Source organism: Myotis myotis, unplaced genomic scaffold, assembly GCF_014108235.1.
Source record: "Myotis myotis isolate mMyoMyo1 unplaced genomic scaffold, mMyoMyo1.p scaffold_m19_p_4, whole genome shotgun sequence".
Lineage (NCBI taxonomy): Eukaryota > Metazoa > Chordata > Mammalia > Chiroptera > Vespertilionidae > Myotis > Myotis myotis.
Genome location: NW_023416346.1, coordinates 48,842,125 through 48,860,668, shown reverse-complemented (window position 1 = coordinate 48,860,668; position 18,544 = coordinate 48,842,125). Strand labels below are relative to the sequence as shown.

Here is an 18,544-nt window from a genome sequence, read left to right as displayed (position 1 = left end):
TCAGATAAAGGGACCAGTGAGCATACAATGTGATTTGCCTCAGGGCTTGGTGGACCCATGAAAGGGTGGCACTGCCTGTTCCCCTTCAGATGGTAACCACTACTTGGTTCAACCTGTTTGAATCATCCTCCTGGTAGCATTGGAAGAGAGATGAAAATGGACATTAATGTACTTCCTGTGCCACACTAGCACTTTCTCATTTATTTCCTATAATAGTCCTATGAAGTGGAGCAACTATTGTCATCTTCATCTTATAAATTAAAAAAATAATGTCCTGAAAATTTGAGTTTCTTCAGGTGAGTTGGAAATGCATCCTCAGTTGTTTTGGCTCTAAAGTCCCTGCCTTTTCTAGTGTACCATGCTGCCCCAAATTGTTTGATTTGATGGCATAGAACAGCACCTGCTAGACTGTAAATGCAGCCAAGGTGGAAAACAAAGCCTTTAATTCTGTGTTCTGCTTGAACTGACCTCCCTCAAAGAGGTAAACTCTAAAAGTTAGAAGGTCATACCATAGGAGAGGTTGCTCTTGCTTTCCACAGCATTACACACTCCATCTTTCAAATGCATGTATCAGCCTTCTTGCTGAGGGGCTTCCAAAGACTTAGTTTTACCAACAATTACCAATATCCAGACAATGAGCCATTTGTAATCACTGCCCTCCACATCCAAGTATATAGGGCATGGTCCTTTGTTATGTTTTCTCATAAAAATTATCCTTCAGAGCACTTAACAATGATTTGTAATTATATATTCACTAATGTTATCATTTACTTAATGTCTACCATAGCTTGTAAGCTCCATGAATACAGAGTATCTGGTTTTTGTATCCCGAACAGCTAAATAATAATTTGTTGAACTGATAAGTGCTTTCCCATCAAAGAGCTAGGTGATCAGTATTTTTCCTTACTTATCTGGCCAAAAAGAAAATATGCAGAGGCTGTATGTACCTTGGATAAGTGGGTCTGTTTCTTAGGCCTGTGTAACCATTTGTTTCTTAAAGGTCTAGTGGTAGAAAAATGCTAACTCTGTTCTACATACTCTGGACTCTGGAGGGATTAAGCTTCCCTGAAAACAGAGAAGGACTCAGCTTACCTCTTTCTGGTGGTATTTGATTGCTACCTTCAGCTTGGCCAGGTCATGGTACTTCTGAGGGTCAAGTTCTTCACTATGGTCATCTCGATGGTTGAGGATGATCTCCAATTCCCGGGAGCTACGAGCTTGGTCCAGTAGGTCTTTGGCAAAGAGCTTACACTGTTGGGAGAGCTCCTCATACTCAGCCTTGAACTCATTTTCTACCTTGCTGAGTTCTTTGAGCTCCCAGCCCAGGCGGAAAGCAGTTAGGATAGGGTCCTCACTTGATAAGGCAATGAGTGAGGGGCTTGCCAGAGCCTTATAGATGTTCAGACGGGAGCGGGAGTGGCGCAGGCTATCCACCTCTGAACTGGACACACACTCCACACAGTTGCAGCGGATCTGGTGAGGCCGTGGAATAGTGACCCGTTTTTGGACAAGCAATTTGATGATTTCATAGTTGTTGGTGTGGGCAGCTAGCATTATGGGAGTGATGTCTGGTGTGAACTCAGAGAACTGGGTGTCCATCATCAGAGTAGGAACCTAGGTAAAATAAAACAAAAAGTATAAGAGCAAGATTTAGGATTGGAGAAAGAGGGAGCACAAGGCCTATCAAATATTAGTGATTTGGGAATTGGAGTTAACATTCCTTTGTCAATTCCCCTCCTTATCATAATGGCTATTTGTGGAATGCTTATTGTATTCCAAGCACTGTTCTAAATGCTTTACATTTATTTACTAATTTAATTCCACAACAACCTTTTGGGATATATATTTCCCTTAAATGAATAAGCTGAGGCACATAGAAGTTAAAAACATACCTAGGATTACACAGCTTTTAGTAGCAGAGCCAAGATTCAAACTCAGGCAATATGTCTTTAGATCTTCCCTCTTAAAATTATGCAACCACAATATGCCCAATTCTATAGAAGGCACAATGGGGATACAGAGAAGTAAAGGACATTTTTCCTGACCTTCTGGAACTGAGTTTGGTAGATCACAAACTTGGTGAGTAGGAGTACATGGTAGTTTGTGTTCATTTCCAAAGGAGCAACAGAGATTGCAGGAATATTTTTTCATTGTTGACAGTGTTACAGATGTCCTCCATCTTCCCCTCCTTTGCTCCCCTCTACCAAGCCCTCACCCCACCCCAGGCCTTCACCCCAGTATATTCTGTGTCCATGGGCTATGCATATATGCATGAATATATGTTCTTTGGTTATTCATTGAAAGGCTAATGACAACCAGTAATTTTAAAGACCATGCCACTAAATCAAGCCCTGGTAGCTAAAGAGAAGATACCCTCAAATCATTACACTGACTTTCTATCTATATATATAAAAGCTTAAGCAACCAGCTGACTAGCCGACTGGCCAACCGGCTGGTAGCTATGACGTGCACTGACCACCAGGGGGGCAGACGCTCAACCCAGGAGCTGCCGAATGACAGCAACTTTTCAGAGTGCCCTCTTGCATTCCAGGATCCTTTGGGGGATGTTGGACTGCTGGTTTCAGCCCGATCCCCGCAGGCCAGGCCGAAGGACCCACCAGTGCACTGTGCACCAAGCCTATACTATATATATATATATATATATATATATATATATATATATATATATAGAACTTCAGGGGGCCAAAGACTAAAGCCAATGTTCCCTACAACTTCCTGCAGGTCCCAACAAGGTAGAGATAATCTGTTATTGTCAGGAAGAAGTAGTCTATAAATGAGGACCTCCAGGCTTAGGGAGGGACTACCAATAACAAAAGGACTTTTGATAAAATTGCCATGTCCATTATGTGATGCTTGGTGTAAATAGCAGGTACAGACGAAAGGTATGGAGTTCTTTGGGTATTCAGGAGCATCTCTGGGTGAGTGCAGAAACTGGTCAATAAAGAAACAACTTTTCAACTTTAAATGTATTTTGGGACCCAGTTTGTTCGCAATCTAATAGTGAAACTTAGGCAGCTCACTAGACCCACAAAAGAGTCTCTGTGTAACAGGACCTAGAGCTAGATAATAAGGAGGACCGGAATAATCCAAGAAGGCCTCATGGAGGTGTGGGGCTGAGTATTCAAAGCATATGTAGGATTCCAGAAAGTAGTGAAATATTGATCTCAATACAAAGTGTATTGAGCTGGGAGCTCAAGTGTAACTGGGGGAGAACATGGATAATTGAGATTCTCACAGAATAGACAAATATTATTTTAATTTATAGCAGGAGTCCTCAAACTACGGCCCACGGGCCACATGCAAATACAAATATTGTATTTGTTCCCGTTTTGTTTTTTTACTTCAAAATAAGATATGTGCAGTGTGCATAGGAATTTGTTCATAGTGTTTTTTTAAACTATAGTCCGGCCCTCCAACGGTCTGAGGGACAGTGAACTGGTCCCCTGTTTAAAAAGTTTGAGGACCCCTGATCTATAGTTTCTTTTTACTCTTAAATTTTTTAAAAACCCAGAATTGCTGGAGAACTGACAAAAAGATGAGTTACAGTTTTTCATCACCTTTACCTCCTTTCCACCTTGGATGGAAGATCCCCAAGCAGGGAACTGGCCAGAAAAGAGGGAATAGGAAAAAGGTGGAAGAGAAAGAGGGGGAGGAATGCGCAAGAAATCTGTTTCCTTCAGGGAGTGGTTGCATCAGCCTCTGAATAGTTGAGAACTGGCTGCACATTGGTCATCAATGGCTTGGATTGAGCAGCAAGTAAACATTGTTAAACATTTATAGAGAGCAGCTACAAATGAGACAGCAGGAAGTGAGCAACTGGCTCATAAAGTAAATTGGACACAGGACAGAATAATCTCAGCAATTAACATAAGCCTTCAGGCTAAGGAAGAAGTAGGTCTGAGTGGGCCTGGTAATGAAAATAAATACCACAACCAGCATAAAGCCTAGAGTTGGGAGAGATGCTAAGTGAACAATGTATCACAGTTGGCCCAGGAAGAAAGAAGCTTACATCTGGGAACCTGCCAGTTATCAGTGGGCAGGGTCATTCCTCAATCTCTGTCAAGATTTAGAGGCAGGAAGTGGGAGGTGGAGAAAAAATAGTTTGTAGCACAGGATTCCCTGGGTTAGATTGGAGGTATGTGTTTGCTTCTTACCACAATGTTCTTCCTGCCCTTTCTCTCCACTTCCATGTTCTTTCTGTTTTTCCTACTCTTTTGTTTCCTTCTTTCCTTCTTTCTATATCAATGCTGCCAGGCCTGTCCAAGACACACAGTAGTACTTGTGAATATTGTTTAGCCCCACTTGCATCATAAAGCTGAAAGGTTGCTGTCTATGCTTAGAATATGAAATGCTTTTTGGAACCACCCGATTCCATTGTCTTTGACTTAGTACTTAACAAGGAGTCTTTGATTCTCCTTTTAGCTTTCTGGGTATATGACACCAAAGATGAAAACTTTTCAAAAGAAAACTGGCCCACAATGACCAACCATGTCTTCCTACCCAGACTGCCTTTTCTCCTTCTGGCAGCCTTATCATTCACAGGTTGCCATACCTAATTCAGTCATTCTTTCTGTGTGTACATCCTTGTGGGATCCCTGTATGGAATGGTCTACCTCATTGCTCTTCCAGCAAAGGGTCATTGTAAGCCCTGGCTCCTTCAATAGCTCCTTGTCTTAACTTGATCCCACTCCTTGCAGACCACCCAGTTGTTGTGGGCACTAGGTTACACCCAATATCTTGTTGTTCTCTAATTATGTTGCATGTATCTTTTTTGCTTCTTCATTAGGGTTGTGAGTTATTTGGAGGAAGAGCTGTCTTAGTCTGTTTGTGTTTTCCCCCATAGTGTCCAGAACACTACAAGACACAGCAGGCACTCTGCAAAAGGGAATTAAGTATCCAAATATCAAATTAAGAAATTGACTCTACTTTACAAACCTGGTTCCTACAATTTGAGTTAGTGTGAGCTAGTGTCCTTGGGTTTTTCCTTCCCATGCCCAGCTGAGAAGGTAAACATTCCAAGACTCTAATGAGGATTAGAAGACCGGCTCTATAGGGAATACCCTGACATCACAAAAATTTAGGACAGTCCCTGCCTGTCATTTTCACAATTCTATTGCTTCAAAATGGAGACTCTTCTACCCTCTTCTTCTACCTCTATTCACCCTGCTGCTTTTCCCTTCCTAGACTGTGCAGGAAACATGGATTATCATGAAGATACCCTGATAAAGAAAGAGAGATTCTATAGTGAAGGTCAGAGATTTCTGTTAATAATCAGGACTTAATAATATGGTTAACATCAGGGGCCAAAAAGTAAATAGAAAAAAAGAAATGAAGACTAGGTTTGGGGGCACATGCATAATTTTAATGAGTAAATTACAGGAACTGATGAACTGTAGAGCACATACCTTCTCAAGAGGGGCATCTTCTGTTCAGCTTCTCGTTATAAGCACAAATGAGGGCCAAGTGTTGCCATTTTCAAGATAAATCAGAAATATGGATTTGGGGGCAGAATTTTTAAAGATTTAAATGTTGCCTCAAAAAAGTTAGAGAAAGTGTGCAGGCTCGACAAAATACATATATGAGGGAATTAAGGCTTGAATGAACCAGTTTGTGACCTTTGAGCTAGCATATAAGTTGTGAGACTAATAAAAGAATGTGAGAGGAATCTGGACATTTAGGCAGGAGCCAAATTATCAAAGGTGTTCTTTGCCATGCTAAGGAACTTAATGTTATTTTTTTCCACAGTGAACTGCTGAAGAATTTTAATCAGAAGAGGTGCATAGTTAAACAAGTGTTTTAAAAAGATCAATTTAGCTAAAGTGTGGTGAATTGGCAGTGGTAAATGTGCTTCTAATTTTTAATAAGCAGCTTTCCACACACAAAAAAATCTTGATTTATAGTGTTTGGCAATTTCTGTGGTGTAAATATTCCCACTGTGGCCAATTTCAAGTTACCAATATAACATCATGGAACATAGAATTTGGAAGAGATAAACAACCAGTTCTCATCAGCTAGTGTAAGCCAGCGCCAGCACACCGTTGGATGAGTTTCAGAAGGATATGACTAGTTAAAATATATCACTATTGTAGATGAAGAGATGGTGAGATCTTAAACAGTAATTCTAGAGATACACAGAAAATAATAGGTTTAAAACATTCATTGGATAAGTCAGGTAGTATTGGATGTGTCAATACACCAGGAGAAATAAATCAAGGAGGTCAGGTTTCTCGATTGCATGTCTGGTTGATTGTGGTGTTACCAACAGATAGTGAATATAGGAGGAAGAGCAAGTTTAGGGTTTTTAAAAAGTTCAATTTTGGACACATTAAATTTCAAGTACCTATTGGGACAGTAGTAGGAAATTGTATAGCTCTAACATGAGTCTCGAAGGAAACTTCAGGACTAAAAATGTGGATGCGAGAGTCTTTAGCCTGTAATAGTTGAAACCAAGACAATGGATGGGATCAATCTCTGCCTGCCCCAGCCTCCCCATAGTTGGGCTTGCTGATCTACCCCAAGGACTCAGTCCTGCCCCAATTTCCAAAGCAACCGAGGCTTGAAGTAGGAAGCACTCAATTGGCCATCCTCAGCCTCCTTTATTCCATATTTCAATCATTGGGGATTTGCATTAGGGCATTCTCCTTGTTCTGTTAGTTTTTGAATCCAAGCTTCTTCCCCACCTTAGCCCTAGTTTGTAAAACAAGATTCTCCCTGGATTTCTAGTCTGAATTTCTGTTCGTATAATGGGCCTAATAGCCCAGGCCTGGTATATTTTCTGGATTATCTGTGCCTTTGATCATCTTTGAGTTATTTTATAGCTTTGTTAATGATAATGTAAATATTTCTTGTCTGTGCATCTATTTGTAAATTTTTCAGCATTCCTGATGGCCTATATCAGGGGCCAACAAACTTTTTATTGTAAAAAGTAATATGGTAGCCTGGCTGGCATGGCTCAGTGGTTGAGCATTGACCCATGAACCAGGAGGTCACCATTGGATTCCCTATTAGAGCATATGCCTGGGTTGCAGGCTCAATCTCCAGTGTTGGTCATGCAATAGGCAGCTGATCAATGATTCTGTCTCATCATTGATGTTTCTATCCCTCTCACCCTCGTCCTTCCTCTCTGAAATAAATAAAAATATATTTGAAAAATAAGCTAGTAAATATATTATGATTTGTGGACAATACAATCCTGCCATTGTAGCAGGGAAACAGCGATAGGTAATATGTAAATGAATGGGTATGACTGTACTTCATAAAATTTTATTTACAAAAACATGTGACAGGCTGTATTTGACTTTTAGGCTATAGGTGATAGACCCCTGACCTCCTCATTCCCTCACTAATCAATGAGTTAAACAAAAATTTTGACATATGTTCACTTGAATTTGTATACAGATCTTGATTTAACCATTTAAAAATTATGCTTTAATAGCCATTTGTGTTCAGATTGAGGTCAGGTGGAAAATTCAATTTTATTATTTTCTTATCAAGTTTTGCTTTCTCTTTGAACTCCAAAATTATACTGCATGGTCTTGGGCTTCCCATTAAAAATTCTGCTTTTAAAAAAGAAAAAAAAATGTGTACATAATTCATATTAAAAGAACAAAATGGATAAAACTTCTCTGGGGATAATGTCACAATATATGCCCGATGTTTTTAAAAAGTCAAAATTGATATATAAAAATCAATAATGTATATAACAATAGCTACCATTATTACCCTTTGTAACAAGGATAAAAATAACATTAATAGCTACTAATTATAGAGAACTTTCCATATGCCAGGTACCAGGCTATAGTATCTCATTTAGTCCTCCCTTTGTTTCTATGGTATAAACATAGTAATTATCCCCAGTTTACATCTGAGGACACTCACCCATAGAAAAACTAAGTGCCTTGCCCAAGGTCTCATGTCTAGGAAGTAGAATGGAGAGAACTTGAACCCAGGCAGTTTGGCTCCAAAGCCTGTACTGTTAGCCAGTGTGCTGCCTCACTCCCAACTAGTGAAAGACCAAATTTTTGATTTATTATATCAATAAATAAATCTACAATCATAACATTTAATATTCATACATATCATAATTATGTGCTACATGTTTTATTGAGTAATAATAAATCTCATCAACTAATATTCTTCCTTAAACCCAGATAAATGTTATGGAGCATTACTCAAGATTTGGGAGCCCACAAAGCCATTCTTTTTTTTTTTTTTAAAAAAATATATATTTCTTTATTGATTTCAGAGAGGAAGGAAGAGGGAGAGAGAGATAGAAACATTAATGATAAGAGAGAATCATTGATTGGCTGCCTCCTGCACGCCTCCTACTGGGGATCAAGCCCGCATCTCGGGCATGTGCCCCTGGCCGGAATTGAACCTGGGACCCTTCAGGCTGATGCTCTATCCAACTGAGCCAAACTGGCTAGGACAACCATTCTTGATTTTTTATCAAATAGGGTCTCGTAATTTTTCAAAAGACAGGAGCTTAGTCTATGAGAAAATAATACATGGCTAACGCCATAGATTGTCAGAGTTTATACTTTCAGGGAAACTGGAAAAGGTATTTTTCTCAAAATGTATGGTGGGGGGTGGAGAAAAGGGAAGGAAATCAATACACCAAGAAATTACACTTGGTTCATATTATCTACAACTCTGCTTCTAAAGAAACCTGATAGATGAACCAATTTGATTTAATTTTAAAATTTGCAATGACTTGGGCCATAGCCACTAAAGAATACATTGCCTCCATCTCCCTGGGGCTTTGCATTCAGGCCTTAATGAGTTTGCTCCTGGATCACCCTAGGTCTTCCTGTTATAAAGCTAGCACTATATTCTAGAATCCTTCTGGATCAATGAGCACAGGACAGAGTTGCTGGGCTCTAAGTTAATCATATAAAACACTGGCAGTACAGTGAACAGAGAGCTTGAGTTAGTTCTTCATATTTTCAGCTAAATTCCATTGCCAGAGGACACAACAGAGGAATAGATGATGCTCCACTTTCCCCACTCTCAGGACTGACTAGAGCTTTTACAAGGTTATTGTTCTCAAGTGGCCCAAATGATACATTCATTTCCATTAACCTCATCACTGGACACAATTTGCTAACTGGAATTTTTATGAACCCTTAGGCAGGCATCCTAAGTTCATCACAGACTTCTGAAATTAAACCCTCCAATGGAGAGTCCCATATCAGGAGCTACCTCATTCATATCCACAATGCTCTCTGGTTATAGGCTAACCTATCCAACTGTCACTTCCTCATAGAACTGGCGCCACAGTATCATGCCAAAATAAATCTCCTATTTTATGACTGGATTTAGTGAAGTTGCAATATTTTCACATGCTGGGCCTCCTCTTCTCTACCCTAACATGCAGATAAAATGAAGAACACCTGCATCTAATCACATCATATTACCAGCCACCCACTCTGCCTTACCTATAGATCAGCTGGCTAGTAGTAGCGATGCAGGAGCAGCCATTGGCATCAGATGGGAAATAATGTTTCCCAGACTCTGGTAAAAACAGAACCTTCCGAATTAAGATTTGGTGTACCATCTGAGCTTATGTCAAAGCCATTTGTGTTCAGATGCAGCAAGTTCAAAAATCAGTAAATCAGAAGGCGTGGGTTATTATGGATGTGGAAAAATGCCAGAAGTAAAGTTATGGTCATTGTGTCTCTAGCACTGCATAGAGCAGTGATGGCGAACCTTTTGAGCTCGGCGTGTCAGCATTTTGAAAAACCCTAACTTAACTCTGGTGCCGTGTCACATATAGAAATTTTTTGATATTTGCAACCATAGTAAAGCAAAGATGTATATTTTTGATATTTATTTTATATATTTAAATGCCATTTAACAAAGAAAAATCAACCAAAAAAATGAGTTCGCGTATCACCTCTGACACGCGTGTCATAGGTTCGCCATCACTGGCATAGAGTAATGGATCCCTGATCTGCTGGTGTGAGTGTAGTTTGCTTTGCATGTAGCTCTATGGTGGTGCTTAGTACAAATAGCTCTTTAGGAAAGGCATTATTCTTAGTTTATTTTTATGTCATCATGTAATTTTTAAATTAAATTTCTCTTGTATATTGTTTTACTGGAAAGAGGATGCTACCAAGCTGATTTAGAGTATTCTGTGTCACTGCTCATCATGTGACTAGTATGAGTTCAGGTAGCATGACAAAAGTTTCTGATCAGGGCTGAAAATCCAGATGCAGAAACCGTGGGGATCAACCAGGGCACAGGACCATGTAAGGGCCAGGATAACCAGATTGATATGAACTATATGATAAGATTCAACACAAATAAACATTTATTATTTTCTAATTTCTCTAGTAGACACTGATTTTGTTAGAAGCAATTCTACCAGCAAAACAAAATCAGAATGAATAAAGAGGGCCTTTCATGCAAAAAGAGGAGTTGATACCCTTAATTTGCTTTTAGTAGTTTATATCCATACAATTGAAAAGTATATTTATTGCCATACAATGAAAATTGATAGGTATTATTGGGAGTCCCAGTTTAGGTCTAGAAGAGCTTAGGTGATAAAAATTAGGCTCAGTTGGTTTTCAGAATGTAAAGGTAAATTTTAACAGGTGATTCTCCCCCCCCCACACACTATCTAGCTTTTTAATTCTATGAGTTCCAAAATTTTCAACTGTGTTTCACACTTCTTCCTTTTTCCCTTTATTGATTAAGGTATTGCATATGTGTGCTTATCCCCTCCATTGCCCTTCCACCCCTCACTCATACCCTGACTCCCCTGCTGTCTGTATCCATTGGTTAGGCCTATATGCATGCATACAAGTCCTTTGGTTGAGAATGCAGAAAAGGAGAAGGAAAGGGGGAAGGGGAAAAGAGCATGGCAAGATCAAGTGGCCAGGCACTTCTCGTGATTTCTGGGAAGGCCACAACAAAGTAAAACAAAAGAAACTTGAGAATCAATCTGTACCAAAATATTCATCAAAGGAATTTTGAAGTCTATAGACAGGAGGGTATATAACACCTTGGACCCACACCCAACTTGCTCTTCAGATTATCTGAGAGCCCATCTGCGCTTCATAAGCCAGATGTACAAGTTTGCTTGCTTGCTTTGCTTTTTCAGTAAAGGCGCATACTTTAACTGCTTTAATAAATTGGCTTTCCTCAATGCACTCAGGGTCTCTGTATAAATTCATTTATATGAGAAGACAAGGATTGAGGTTGGGGACAGCTTTCTCCCACTGACTCAGGGGGTTGTCCAGTAATACCTCCCTGCTGTTAGTGAGAGGTGCCTATAACACCTGAGATTAACTGGGCCTAGATTCAAAACTAGAGTTTAGCGGCTCTTTGCTGACAGAGGCCCTTCATGTACTCTGCATTCTTGAGAGAATCATAGACTGAACTTTCAACCCCCTGTCTGTTTATGTTTTCTGAATCAACTACTGCAGGGAAGTTTCTTGTCCCCTCATCACCATACTACCACTTAAGCAATAGACTGTGATACACCCTGACCAATTAGAATTGCACAGATTGTAATTATCATCAACCAATCCATGCTGATTAGACTTGAAGTCCTCATTTGCATGATGGGAACCTGGGCAGAAACTTCCTCCATTAAAGATGGCCTCTCCTTTGTCTCTGCAGAGCACTGTTCTACTTTTACCTGAGGCTGCATCATCCCAGTTTGCAAACTGTTTGCTTGAAGAAAGTCTCTTTTGTCCCTCCGATACTTTTTAGTGAATTTTTGTTGACATGGGGCAGGAAACATGTTTTATTCGTTTGTACTGCTGGAAGCACCCTGGGAGAATTTTGTGTTTAGGCTCTCCCTGCTGAACTCCCCACCTGGGATTTCTGAGTGGCTTCTCTGAAAAACATTCATGCAACAAGGAGTCCTTCATTCTGAAGTAGAGTTTGGCTAGAAATGAAAAGCCTTTTAGAAAAGAAGCTTGAATCTGGACAATGCCAAGCAGCTTAAGTTCACCTAGCACAGACATGTCAGGAGGACTCATTTCAAGAAATTTTCTTTAGCAGAAAACAGGATTTAAATGTCTCTGTGGCCTTGACAGCACACATCATGATGATCGATTGATTTTTCAGAACACAACAGCCAGGATTATATTAGTGGGTCATAACAATAAATGGGTCACATTTAATAAATACATGTAACCTTTGGTTGACAGGAAAAATAGTGTAAGCCATTTTGTGATTGAAGCGATGTCTATCATATTGACATTGTCAGTGGTAAGCAAATTCTTTTTAAACACAATCTTTGACAAACAAAAATCTTTGACACACTGATGTGTGTATAATGTTCTGCATTTACTCATATATTTTCACTCTACTGCATTTTGAAAGGACAAACTCAAGAAAAGTACCCGCCCCCCACCATAATTTCTTCCTCTCTCTGACATTACTTCTAATTGTATTGTTTTGAACTGGCAGCTGCATTGTCAATAGTGCTTCTCAAGCATAATGCCTTTTGTTCTTGTCAGAACAGACTAACTATTAAAGGAAAGAAGCAGGAGCTTGGTTGCTTCTGGCTGGAGATGGGAGAAGGAAGAGCTACTTTGGGCCTTTAACCCTACTGTTTCTGTCTTTTGCTTGTCTTTTTCTAGTATGCTCCCAGGCTAAGGGTGTGGGCTGCTGTCTCCCCAGAGAAAGGTAAGCTAGGCGTTGATCATTGCTGAATTAGGAAAACATGGGGTGCCTTGTCCTTATTTCTCTGAAGGCAAACATGCCCCAAATCTGAAACTTGAAATTTCAGAGACATTTTAAATGTAAGGATGACCTTTCAATCACTTGCAAAACATTCCATCCTCTCTGGAAGACACATGTAACCAGACACCTTAGAGTTTCAATGAAGTCTTTCACTCTGCAGTACCTTTTCAGGAATGCAGGGCAGGGCTAATAGAAAGGAGGAGAAGGGGCTGGTGTTCCCAATGAAATTCACTACCGCTTAATTTTCTTCTTTATATTCAATGAATAGGGGATAAGAATCTCAGATTGATGAAAAGTTGCAAGAGTGGTAGTGTTTGAGGCCCCCAGATATTTGATTATTCCACCCCCAATTTCTAGTGGGGGAGGAAACAAACCCAGGTCTTGGAAGGCTCCATAGATGCGTAGGATTGTTTGTCTATGTCGAAAAGAGCAGCTAAGATGATTAGGTATGCAAGAAGGAGGCTTAGCTTCCAGAAAATTCTTCTGCACCTGTGGTCTTATAAAACCATTCATTTATAAACTTGAGACTCTGTGGAAGCCCCAGACATACATTTGAGAATTCAGGGCAACTGACACTTGCACAGAATTGCTGTGGGACTTCTTTCATACCCTGCCAAGGTTCCATCAAGTTAACATTGAGGTGTTTAACTTTTTCAGAGGCTAAAGGTTAATACCTCTTGGATTGATTGCAGTGACAGGAGAATGGGCTAAATTGCTACTATGCTTCATCTAATTCTGATGATTCGGTGATTAAGTGGACCACAGCCAAACAGATATCCACCAGAACTCCAGGGGTTTTATTCTAGAAATGTATCAATGACACCATTGCCTGTGGAGTTATTAGTGAACTCCCCTGTGGTTTTATTAAATACTATTCTTTCCTCTCTAGTAAGCCAATTAGGTGTCTGACATGGTACCTATTTAATGTGGGTTTATAAAGTAATTATAGAATAATTTTAAAACATTGTTCATTTCCTCACAGCATTCCTGTGAGGTTATTTAGTATTCTTCCTTTGCTTTCAAATGGTAAGAGGTTAAGCTATATAGAGGTTGAGTAGTTTGCCTAAGGCTACATAACAGTTGAGAGATGGAGTCAACATGAGAACTCCATTCTCAGATTTTGTCCATGATATCATGTGCCTCAGCTGATATACATATTACAAAATTGCAAGGTTGAAAGAGACCTTGGAGATGACATAGTCCAACCTCATAATAGATATTTAACTCTTTTGTAAACACTCCTGCCCAATGGCCATTCTGCCTCTGTTCAAACATTTCCTGTGGTTATATGCCATTTCATTTCTTTCCACTGCTGAGATTATTGTTTTGAAATTGGGTGGTCACATTTTATTCTTCCCAATCAAACACTAACACTACTCAGCACCTTTCAGACTGCTCTCTTTAGCATGAAACTCTTTATTAAAAATTCTTTCCTGAACAGTAATGTGGCATGCAGCAGGCAATGAGAATTTACTCCTTCCTATTTTTTGACTCCATCTTTGTGGTAGTGGCAGCCATGGGCACAGTTGGTTTAGTAGCCAACATGGAGTTCTTTGTCCATGCCCAGGAGCTACATACACCCAAGGTGTCTGGCCATTAGACAGTGGCCCAGATCAAGGCTCATGGAGGGCATTTCCCCAGAAGATCAAATGTTACTCCTGGAAGATACTCCTTTAGAGGATGAGACTTCCCTTGGCCAGTGTCAGGTGGAGGCCTTGACCATGCTGGAAGTAGCTGGCCATCTGTTTAGAGTTAGAGTCCATGGTACCCTGGCCTATGCTGGGAAAGTGAGAAGTCAGACTCCCAGAGTGGCCAAAAAGAAGGAAAAAGGGGGATAAAGAGAGGAGGAGTAGACAGTTATGAACTGTGTCAAGAGACAGGTATAGTACCATTGCTTCATTAATGTTGTACCCCTTTTGACAAGAAGAAAGGCACCAGTTCTAACTCTTAAGTCATTTTTCATACTAGTTTTCTTTAATAAAGACAATTGATCCTGTCAAAAAATGAATAAGAATAAGTATAAGGAGGAGGAGGAGGAGGAGGAGGAGGAGGAGGAGGAGGAGGAGGAGGAGGGAGGGGGAGGAAAAGGAGGAGAAAGAAGGAAAAGCATACTTTCCTATTTTATTTTTATTTTATTTTTTTTAATATATTTTATTGATTTTTTTACAGAGAGGAAGGAAGAGGGATAGAGAGTCAGAAACATAGATGAGAGAGAAACACCGATCAGCTGCCTCCTGCACACCCCTCACTGGGGATGTGCCCGCAACCAAGGTACATGCCCTTGACCGGAATCGAACCTGGGACCCTTGAGTCCACAGGCCGACACTCTATCGGCTGAGCCAAACCGATTAGGGCATACTTTCCTATTTTATAGTTGATTACTCTAGGTATAAGGTGGTTCATCTGATCATTCATCTGATCAGCTTATGGATGCTGGGCTTAAGGGTCTTTCAGGAAATATTTTAGCCTGGTTCCAAAGAAGGAGTTAAGGATTGAGAGTGCTAGATTAGTGTTGAGTCTGGCTACTGGGTTTTGTTCTCCAATCTTGAAAACCAAGGGGGATAGAAATGATATTACCAGTTGAATAATTTAGTTGAATATATGAATTCAGGCTTCCTTCTTGGTACTTTAAATGAAAAAGTGGGGGAAACGACCAAAGAAGAATTATTTCTATTTAAAGAAAACCTCGCTCATTTAAGTTATTTCTCCCAAATAAGATTTATGGCATTTTCTCCCAAGTAAGTTCTAGGACCCAGAGAACATTTTCCACTCTGATCAGATAAGCTATTACTCCCCAAAACTTAGCACCGACAGCAGAATATTGCAAGCCCACCGTGTCCTGCTTCCTGGTTTACAAATGGAAACCTGCTAATCATGGCAGTTTCAACAGGGAAGGCAGAAAAGTAATGACACCAAGGCCAAACCAGGGCCAATCACTGTGTACACCCTTAGTAGCCCAAGGGAAGGCGATTTAGTTAGTAAAAGCTGTGAATTATGACCACATCAATATCACAAATAAATGTTTCAGATCCAAGGCCAAGGGCTATTGGTTAAATATGTTCAGCTTTTAGACACAGATATATTTTTTAGGGGACACATTTTCATCTCTCCTACCTCAACTGCACTAACCTGGAGCCAAAGGTATTGTCATTTAGATACTCATGTGTCCTTCTTTGCTTGGGTCTCTAGATCCCTGCCATCTAATGAGAGGCTTGCTTCATGGGGTCTGTAAGTCTTTTGGGGTACCATGGGAATGAGAAACCTTGACTTGGGTTTTGTTTAAAGTAAATAACAGCTCCTTAAAATAACAAATATATGACTGAAAGAAGGTTTGTATATCTTTATAATGCCTTTTCTGTCCACCCAGAGTTGAAGTAGAGAAAATTACTTAGGTAATAATCCTTTAAGATGAAGGACTTAGGTTATAGTTCTTGGAAGACAGTTCATGGTGCTAGACTCCAGAACAGGTGACTATAGAACTCACTCTGAGTGGCTTTAAAGACAGATAATTTAATTTTTATTGTAGTGGAAGTAACAATTGAAAATCAGAAGTTATGCATCTTGGCTCTGCTATAAGAGTCAGTTTATTGAGTCTGAATAAATCACATCTCCTCTGTGAGCCTCACTGTCCCCATCTATAAAATAGGGAGGAATGGGTTAAATAATCTTTCCAAGTCTGACATTCTATTAATTTCACTAATTCAAAAAACTATTTATGTGTGACAACATGGTTGGACCTTGAGGACATTATGCTGGTGAAATAAGTCAGACAGAGAAAGACAAATGTCATATGACCTTCCTTATATGTGGAATCAGTTCCTCTATTTCTGTGTTGTCAAGTGAACTCGTAGATACAGAGAACAGATTGGAGATTGGTTATTGCCAGAGGTGGGGCTTGGAGGATAGAGGAAATAGGCGAAGGTGGTCAAAAGTTACAAACCTCCAAGTATAAAATAAATAAGTCCCAGGAATGTAATGTACAGCATGATGACTATAGTTAGTAATACTGTACTTTATATTTGAAAGTTGCTTAGAGAGTAAATGTGAAAAGTTTTCATTACAAAAAAATATGTGACTATGAATGGTGATGAATGTTAACTAGACTTATGTGGTGATCATTTTGTAATATATATATATATATATATATATATATATATATATAAATCATTACATTGTATAAATGAAATTAATGTTATATGTTAATTATAACTCAATTAAAAACATTTCTGGTATACTTTATGAATTATCCCAAATGAATACATCCCTGTAACCACTACCCAGCTCAATAAATAAAAGAGCATTATCAACATCCTAGAAACCCTTCCCACCACTACCTTCATCCCCCCCCACCAAAGTGCAATCACTATCCCTGAATTCATGAATGAGATTGCTTGTCTGAAACTTTATATAAATGAAATCATATAGCACCCCCACACACACACACACATTTATGGGATACTTGCCATGTTCCAAGAGCTATTCTAAGCACTAGAGATTCAAAAGTGAACAAAATAGACAAAATCCTTTCTCTAGAGAGGTGACATAGGCAACAAACATATATGTCATATGGTGGTAAGTGCTATGGAGAATCTTGAATTATGTCAAGGGAATAGGGAACAATGGGGGATGTGCTATTTTTATATAAGAAAATCAAGGAAGGTCTGCCTGATAAGATAGCATTGGAGCAGATACCTAAAGGAACAAAGGGAGCCAGCCATGCAGTTACTTGTATGAGGAACATTTCAGACAAAGGAACTGAGGGTAGACCATTCCTATAAGAGGTGAGTATGGCTGGAACAGATCAAGATAAGAGTGGTAAGAGATGAGATCAAAGAGCAGGGGGCCAGATAATGGAGAGTCCTGTAGGCATTGAAAAAGGCTTTGGAGGGCTTTGATCAGAGTGACACAGTTAGTTTTAAAAGTGTGACTCAGTTTCAGGGAAAAGACTGGATTATGTGGGGCTGAGAGGGAAAGGAGGGGAAATCCATTAGTAAGCTACTACAGTTGTCCAGGTGAGAGGTAACCATGGCTTGAGCTAGGGTAAGGTGATTGAGTGTTGAAAAGTTGTCAAATTCTAGGATGGTCTGGAATGATTCAAAGCTTGAAGTATCCTGTCATGTGCATCTCATGATATCCTCTATTCTTTGAGGCCTTTCCAGATATTGTGAGTCTATATTTGCAGTTCAAAGACTTCAAACACTGGAAAGCTTGATTTATGTGTTGTGTGAATTTCTGAACTTACTAGCTCTTCTCAAATCAAAGTAGGAAAAAATAACTGAAGTAACAGACAATTGGTGTCATTGGTAGCATCAATCGAGATAAAGCTTCTCTTCTTTGAGCTTGTTAAGATTGTTCTATTCCAGACGTAAACACCTTTTATTGACTGCTGAACAAGAAGAAACGAAAAGCCTCTATATCAGCCAGGGCTACCTGATCATCTATTTTGGCACTATACATCAATGCTCTCAGTGTCAAAACGTTTTTAGTGTAGATGATTATGTCAGCATGGCATCAAATAAAGCAAGAACTTGGACGATCCTATTTATCTGCTCAGTGAAAACAATTTGGAGAGTTTAGACCAGAAATGGCATAGACTCAACAAGTCACATGTTGTTTGCCTTTTACATCTTTTCCCTACTAAGGAAATCAAGGAAATGTTTTCCTATGTATTTGATATTTGCCATATTTTCTGAAGTAGCAACTCTGCTGCCAATGAAGTGAGGGAAAATAATGGATTAAATGGATATTTGCCATTGCTTGAGTGTTAGAACTCATTCCTTTGCTAAAGACCAACCTTCGTCCAGTTGGCTTGGCTCAGTGGTTG

General features: G+C 39.6%; 1 protein-coding gene across 1 annotated transcript in view; it reads right to left on the bottom strand.

Moving 5' to 3' along the window:
* Positions 1-18,544, bottom strand: part of TRPC5 (transient receptor potential cation channel subfamily C member 5) — a 161,994-nt gene that overhangs the window by 127,872 nt on the left and 15,578 nt on the right. Inside the window, exon 2 of the mRNA XM_036306008.1 lies at positions 1,093-1,614. Within this exon, the coding sequence (XP_036161901.1) occupies positions 1,093-1,614 (522 nt within the window). The remainder of the gene's footprint in view (positions 1-1,092; positions 1,615-18,544) is intronic.